This window comes from Vombatus ursinus, unplaced genomic scaffold, assembly GCF_900497805.2.
Source record: "Vombatus ursinus unplaced genomic scaffold, bare-nosed wombat genome assembly UNPS02001287.1, whole genome shotgun sequence".
Taxonomy (NCBI): Eukaryota; Metazoa; Chordata; class Mammalia; order Diprotodontia; family Vombatidae; genus Vombatus; species Vombatus ursinus.
This window is the reverse complement of record NW_020941065.1, coordinates 1,370,547-1,378,648: the sequence shown is the minus strand read 5'-3', so window position 1 is coordinate 1,378,648 and position 8,102 is coordinate 1,370,547. Positions and strand designations below refer to the sequence as shown.

Below are 8,102 nucleotides of genomic sequence, written 5' to 3'. Positions count from 1 at the left end.
AAATATTAAAAAAAGTTTGTTGACTTCTCTATCCCTTGTCTGGTCATGAGCTCTTCCCCTTTCCATAGATCAAAAAGGTAATTTCCTCCTTGTTCCTCTAATTTGCTTACAAGGTCACTTTTTGTCTTTGCTTTTTTGGTGAGGTAATTAGGGTTAAGTGACTTGCCTAGGGTCACACAGTTAAGTAAGGGTCAAGGGTCTGAGGTCAGATTTGAACTCAGGTCTTCCTGACACGAAGGCCAGAGCTTTATCCACTGTGCTACCTAGCTGCCCCATACTTTTAAATCTAAGTCTTGTATCCATTTGGAGTATACCCTGGCTACATGGTGAGAAATGTTGGTCTTTACCTAATTTCTGCCAGAAAGCAGTCCAGTTTTTCCCTTAGCTCTTTGCCAAATAGTCAATCCTTACTTCAATAACTGGGTTCCTAGAGTTTATGGAACATTATGTTACTGCGTCTGTTTGCTTCTGATTATAGTGTGCCTAATCTGTCCACTGATTCATCTTGGTCAAGTCACTTCACCTCTGGCTGCCTCAGTTTTCTAAACTGTAAAATGGGGATAATAATAGCACCTACTTCCCAGGGTTGTTGTGAGGATCAAATGAGATTATCTGTAAAGTGCTTATCACAGGGCCTGGCAAATAGTAGGAGCTTAATAAATGCTTGTTCCCTTCCCCTTCCCTTTTCTTATTAAATAGCACCAAGTTGTTTTGATGATGGCTGCTTTGTAGTATCCTTTGAGACTGAGGGCTACTGTGGTCTGCATTTTTTAAAGTTAATTTTTACTGATTTTTTTTTACATCTCTTATTTGTGAAGAAATCCCTTCTCAGACTTCCACCCACCCAGAAAGCCGTCTGTTGGAGCAAAAGAAAAAAGAAAACCACAGCCGTTCAACAAAACTAACCCAACTGAGTATGGCAATGTAGTAAACAATCCACACCCCCTAGCCCACCACCTCTATAAAGGAAGTGTTTGTGGGGAGGGGGCTATGGCTAGGTGGCCCTGGAGTCAGGAGAATGTGGAGTTCAAATGTGACCTCAGACACATAACACTCACTAGCTTTGTGACTCTGGACAAGTCACTTAACCCTAATTGCGCCACCAAAAAAAATAAAAAAGTAAAAAATAAAGGGGGGGCCTCCCAATTCCCCATTTCTTAGTCTCCCTTTATCTTAAAAGAGCTCAGAAAAGGCAACCCGAAGGGGTTGAAGTGCCGAAGGGACTTCAGACCTCCCAGATGGGGAGGAGGAGATCTTGGGGTCCAGGGCATCCTGGATGCTTTATAGAGACCCTGGGACTTCTCGCCCTCTCTCTTCCTAACCCAGTGGAGAAGCTGTAGGTCCCCCCCCACCCCCGACCCCCATCACCAGTAGCTGGACCTAGACCTCTTTCAAACTAGCCCGTGGATTTTACGATCGGTCCACCGAGGGGGAGGGAAGCCTCTCCATCAGTCTCTGGACTGTATTCTTGCCCTTCTGAACTGGAGGCCAACCGGCAGCGCGGGGCTGGGTCCGAGCTCCTGGCAGCGGCGGGGAGCACTCGGCCAAGTTGAAGGTCGTGCGGCGCGCGGGCCCCCTTTAAGGAGCCGAGGGGGTGGGACAGGGCCTAGAGGGGAGGGGACTGGGCCGGGCCGGGGGACAGGGGGAGGAGGAAGAGGAGGCGGCAGCGGGGAGCTGAGCCAGCCCAGTCGGGCGGGGCAGACTGTGGGCCAGGGGCCATGCGAGCGGGAGGTGAGACCTGGGCCCCGGGTGGGAGGGGACAGGGGGTGAAGCCCCCCACCTGTAGTGCGAGGGACAGAAGACCCCTCCGGGGGAGCGGGTTTATAGGGGGGCAGTCCGTCTCCAGTGGGGTGGGGGACAGAAGGTGAGCCCCTTCCTGTAGGGGTGAGCCCCGCTTTTTGTGAGAAGACGAGGGGAGGGCATCCCTCCGTGAAAGAGAGGGGGTGAGTTCCTTTCCCAGGAAGTGGGCTCCTCTTCTTTGCGGGGAGACGGGGTGGACACCCCACCAATGAGATAGGGGAGCAGATAAGGCCCCCTTTCTTTGCGAGGAGACTGGGAGTGGGCATCCCTTCAGTGGGGTGGAGCATAGGGGGTGAGCCCCCCTCCAGGAGGAGTGGGACCCCTTCCAGCTGGGGAAAGACAGAAGAGGGACGGGGTGGGATGTCCCCTCAGTTGGGGAATATTGCTGGGGAATCCGGCCTGGGATCCCGGAATGGAGGCAAAAAGTTGTCTCCTCCCCCAGCTCCTCCTCCAGCCAAGCGCTGGGGCACACCTCACATCGGCTTTGGGTCAATTTTGCGGGGTTGCCTAACTTGGAGCCCTGGGAGCTGCCGCAGCACCTCCTCCCCTCCCCTCCCACCCCACCCTTTTTGCAAAGACTGACTCAGGGGAGGCTTGGAGGAGGAGAAGGAGGGCAAGAGGGGGCCAGGGTGGCCCGGAAAGGAGAGACTCCGCTTCTCACCTCACACACAACTCTCATCCCATTCCGAAAAGACCTTGCCCCTGCTGGAAGTTGTCTGAGCCTCTGGCAGAAACTTTGGGAATTCATTCCAGGGGGATGTGGAAATGATTTATCAAGAGTAGTCAGCTTGGATGGGTGTGCCCCCCCTTATGCTGGAGACCTTAAGGATCTCAGAATCCTGTTTTTAAATGTCTAAGGTAAAATTCACAGAATTACAAAGGAGACCAATTATATTTCTCAAAATAAGTTTTTTTAAAAAGTTCACAGACCCCATAAATCCCCTGCTCTTCTCTCCAGCTCTCTACTTTCATTTTACAGAAAAGGAAACTGAGGTCCAGAGAAGGGAAGGAATTTGCCTGAGACTGAATTAAAGCCTGAGCCGAGACTAGCCTCTTGGTCTCCTGGTGCCCCATTCCAGTGCTGCTATTGATTTGTTTTCTGAGGTATCAGTCTCATTAGTGGGCAGCTAGGTGGTGCAGTGGATAAGGTGCAGGGCCTGGAGTCAGAAAAACTCCTCTTCCTGAGTTGGAATGTAGCCTCAGACATTTACTAGCTGTGTGACCCTGAGCAAGTCACTTAACCCTATTTGCCTCTGTTTCCTGATCTGTAAAATGAGCTGGAGAAGGAAATGGCAAACCACTCCAGTATCATTGCCAAGAGAAACCCCACATGGGGTCACTGTGAGTCAGACCCACCTAAAAACTGACTGAACAAAAGCCTCATTAGTACCCATCATTGCACATACAGCAATCAGAATGGTTGGGGTGACCTTAAAGTACAGTTACAAAACCAGCAGCTCAAGCAGGGGAATCTTCTTCAAGCTGGTCTTGCAGTCCTGGAGGCCTGGGTTCAAATCACTCCTCTGACACAGATTAGCTTTGTGACCCCAAGAGCAAGCCACTTCAACTCTATGTCTTAGGTTAATCTCTCACCCTATAATTCCGCATTTTCCCTTGGTTCCTGGCAGCACCTGGCCTTCTCTGTTACCTCCCAGTCACACCAGACTACTTGGCCACACCTAGATCCCTCCCACAGTCTTTCTGTATATAAGATCCGTCTTGCCTCCATTAAGGTGCTTAGAGTCCTTAAGAGTCCAGTAAATATGGTGGATTTTTAGAATCATGCCCGCCCTAACTGGTGTTTTTTTTTTTTGTTTGTTTGTTTGTTTTGGGGTGAAGCAATTGGAGTTAAGTGACTTGCCCGGAGTCACACAGCTAGTGTTTTGTGTCTGAGGCCAGGTTTGAACTCAGGTCCTCCTGACTTCAGGTTCAGTGATCTATCCACTGGGCCACCTAACTGCACCACCTGACGGGGTTTTAATAAACCTTGTTTTTTGCTGAAAGAAGGCTTGGGTTGAATTCATTCAAGGCAGAACCTGCATCGCTATTTCAGGTTCCTAGCATCCCTAAACCTCAACATATGGTTCCCTGACCCAAAAGATCAAATGGGATGACATGTAAAATTAACCTTTGCAAATTTTAAAACACCACATGTGAGCTATGAAGGAAAGACTAGCCCTTTAGGGACAGAGCAGAAGCCAGGGGCTGGGATACCCAGGGACGGGTGGCCAGGGGGTAGGGCAGAGCCCAGGGGCCTGGAGTGGCCAGGGAGCAGGGCAGAGCCCAGGGGCTGGGATACCCAGGGACAGGGGTGGCCAGGGAGCTGGAGTACCCAGGGACATGGGTGGCCTGGGGGCAGGGCAGAGCCTAGGGACAGGGGTGGCCAGTGGGCTGGGTTGCCCAGGCCCTGCCCAGGCCCAAAAAGCAAGTTACTTGTGGAGAGACTGTAGCAATTTGTGGTCACCCAGAAACAGTGTTTTTTTCTTTTCACCAGGAGATTGAGAAATACTGAGCTCACTGCACATGATTTTTAAAAAACGTTTTCTTGCTTTTTAGACGAGGGGCGGGAAGTCTCCTTCCTGTTACAGCCCAGAATGTTTTCTTTTTCCTCTCCCCAGGCTGTTGGACCTGCTGGCTAGTGGAAGTCGAGGGTCCAGCCTCTGAGGATAGAGGCAGCCCCCCAACAGGGCAGGATAGCCGTTTTCATGGGGGGCAGTTGGGCCCCGAGCCACCTCCAGCTGCTGGGCTGGTTATGGCTCCTCCTGAGAGACACATGCCCTGTGCTGGGGGCTGGTCCAGCTACCCAGGCGGCAGAAAGCCCAGGCCCCCGAGCTGTCCAGGAAGGGATGAACAGCACGGTGGACGTGGACGTGAGTATTAGGGGTGGGAGACCGCTAGATGGCGGTGCAGGAGGAAATGGGACTGACCCTCCCTGCAAAGCAAGGACTTGACAAGGGGGGTGGGTTGGAAGACACTTTGTCCAACTTCAGGCATTATAGGAATTGGAATTATTGCTGCTCATTTTTGGTATGGACTTAGAGTAGTTGGCATTTATAAAGTTCTTTAAGGTTTGCAGAACACTTTACATGTTATTTGATCCTCACAACTACTGGGTGAGAAAGTTGCTGTTATGATTTTATGATACTGTGTGATATGAGGTAGTTACTATTATGATTTAACAGATGAGGACATTGAGGCACGGCCACACAGCTAATATGTGTCTGAGGCAGGGTTTAAATGCGGTCCTGTGTTCTGTCCACAAGAGAGATGGATGCTATCTTCATCCCCATTTTATTTCTCTCTCTCTCTCTTTTTTTTTTTTTTTTGGCGAGGCAATTGGGGTTAAGTGACTTGCCCAAGTGACTGTTATGTGTCTGAGGCGGATTTGAACTCAGGTCCTCCTGACTCCAGGGCCAGCGTGCTATCCATTACACCACCTAGCTGCTCCCATCCCCATTTTATAGAGTCAGAAACTGAGGCTCAGATAGGCCAAGGAACTTGCCCAGGATCACACAGCTATTAAGTGTCTAAGATGGGATTTGAATTGAGGTTTTCTTGACTCCAAGGTCAGAAAGATCTATCCATTACATCACCCTGGCTGATACTAGGTAAAGTTAAGTGACTTGCCCAAGGTCACATAAGTGATAAAACAGTAGAGAGGGGATTTGAACCCATGTCCTGACTCCAGGCATCTTTCCACAATATCATCACTCTTATCATTATATGCTTTTTTGTGAAGAGGTATCTACATATTTGTTTACCTATTATTCCCCTTGTCTCCCCCCCCCCAAAATGAGAACAATAATAATAATAATAATAATAATAACCATTTATATAGCACCTACTATGTGCCGGGCACTGTGCTAAGCGCTTTCCAAATATGATCTCATTTCATCCTCACAACAACCCTGGGAGGGAGGTACTGTTATTATGCCCATTTTAGAAATAAAGAAACTGAGGCTAACACAAGTCACATAGCCAATAAGTGCCTGAGTCTGGATTTGAACTCAGGTCTTCCTGACTCAAGCCCCTCCCTTCCCCTCACTCTATCCACATTAGAAGGCGGGGTTGTTTTACATTTTTGTCTCTGTGGCTCCAGCTGTCAGTGTAGCATCTTGCACAGAGGAGGCATTTAATAAAGTCGGAGACCCCAATGTTAGGAGCCAGGCTGACCAGGAGGATGGAGCTGCCCCCCAACCCCGCCACAGCCATAGGGAGGTCAGGAAGAAGGGAGGGTTTGGGGGCAAAGGGAATGAGTTCAGTTTGGGACAAGTTGAGTGTCCAGACAGGGCACTGGACCTTTGAAGGCCGGGCTTGTGTTTGTCTCTAGGCTCTGTTCCTTACCGCCTGTGTTGGGCAAAGGTCACTTCATTTCTCTGGGCCTCGATTTCCTCATCCATAAATTAAGGTGTTTGGTGCCTGGGCTAGTAAACTTTCAAGTCCTTCCTGTTTCTGCAGCCTGTCATTTGTCTCAGCAGTGTGTTTATTTCTTCCTTAGAAAGGAAGGAAGACAAGGCAGGAAGTGTCCCCTCTGCCCTGGGGAGGGCCAGGCAAAGTTAATAAGTTAAAAACTAACTGGCTGGTAAGCATCTGAAGGAGGCAGCTGGGCAGCTTATAGAGACAGCTAGTTGGTCACTTCACCTCTCTCTGCCTCAGTTTCCTCATCTATAATAACACCTACCTCCCAGGGTCATTGTGAGGATCAACTTAGTGAACATATGTAAAGTGCTTTGAGCATCTTAAGGTACTTTGTAAAGGCTAGCTTTTATTATTATTACAATTAATATTACTGTACCATTACTATTATTACCATTATTATTACTATAACCATCACTATTAGTATTACTGTTACTATCACTATTCAGGTTGTGTACCTTTACTATTACTACCATTACTACTACTACCGTTAGTATTACTATTACCGTCACTATTAACATTAATGTTACTATTAATATTAATATTACTGTATCATTACTACTACTACCATTAGTATTACTATTACCAGGACTATTAGTATTGCTGTTACTATTGATATTAATATTACTGTTAGCATTACTATTACTACCATTAGTATTACTATAACCTTCACTATTAGTATTACTGTTACTATTAATATTAATATTACTGTACCATTATTATTACTACCATTAGTATTACTATTACCAGGACTCTTAGCATTACTGTTATTATTGATATTAATATTACTGTACCATTACTACTACTACTACCATTAGTATTACTATCACCATTACTATTAGTATTACTGTTACTATTACTATTCAGGTTGCACACCTTTACTATTACTACCATTACTACGACTACCATTAGTATTACTATTACCATCACTGTTAGTATTACTGTTACTATTGATATTAATATTACTGTTACCTTTAGTATTACTATTAGTATTACTGTAACACTATTACTGGTACAGTTACTAGTACTACTAGCATTACTGTTACCATTACTATTACTATCACTGTTACCATAGTCACTCCAAGTCTTGATGAGAGGGAATAGCGAGGACAAGGAAACAGGTCCCTGTGGGAAGATCTGGCTCTGGCTGGCTTGTTTTTACAGAGTAAACAAAAAGTCCCTGCCCTTGCTTTTGTTTATAGGATAGATGCCCAGATAGATGTCTGGGAGGCTGGGAGTAGAGGGGGAGCTGAGGAATGTAAATCACTCCCAGCACCCAAATATCCTCCTTGGGCTTCTATCTTACAAACAAAAGCATTCCTGTGCTAAAATGTGCTGGGAGGGATTTCTCTTTAAGCTAACTAAGAAATGGCCTTTTGAACAGAGAGGGGAACATTACAAATCATTATTAATAATCAAATGATATAGCATTAAAATTAATGTTCCTCACTATTAGTATTATTATTAGTGCTGTTACCATTATCACTATTACTATTAGAATTATTGTTACCATTACTATTATTATCGTTACAATTTTTACTATTAGTACCATTGTTCCTATTATTAGTATTACCATTACTATGAGTATTATCACTATCACTATTACAATTAGTATTACTGTTACTAATGCTGTTATTACTACTGTTACTGCTACTATTATCATTACTATTACTGTTGCTATCACTGTTGCTGTTACCATTGGTATTGCCATTACTATTATTGTTACTATCACTGTTATTATTCCTATTATTACTACCATCATTACTATTATTAGTGTTTATTCCTAGTATTACCTTTAGTATTACTGTTACTATCATTGTTACTATTACTATTGGTATTGCTATTGCTACTATCACTATTATTGTTACTATCACTGTTACTATTCC

At 46.0% G+C, this 8,102-nt stretch overlaps 1 protein-coding gene across 3 annotated transcripts in view; it reads left to right on the top strand.

Annotated features, from left to right (window-relative positions):
• The first annotated feature begins 1,664 nt into the window (after positions 1-1,664).
• SLC8B1 (solute carrier family 8 member B1) overlaps positions 1,665-8,102 on the top strand; it is a 30,711-nt gene continuing 24,273 nt past the window's right edge. For all 3 annotated transcript variants that reach the window (XR_003569133.1, XM_027862653.1, XM_027862648.1), the window contains exons 1-2: positions 1,665-1,731; positions 4,419-4,670. Coding sequence is in view for 2 of the 3 variants with exons in the window: in XM_027862653.1 (XP_027718454.1) it covers positions 4,506-4,670 (165 nt within the window). In the remaining variant the exon portion in view is untranslated. The remainder of the gene's footprint in view (positions 1,732-4,418; positions 4,671-8,102) is intronic.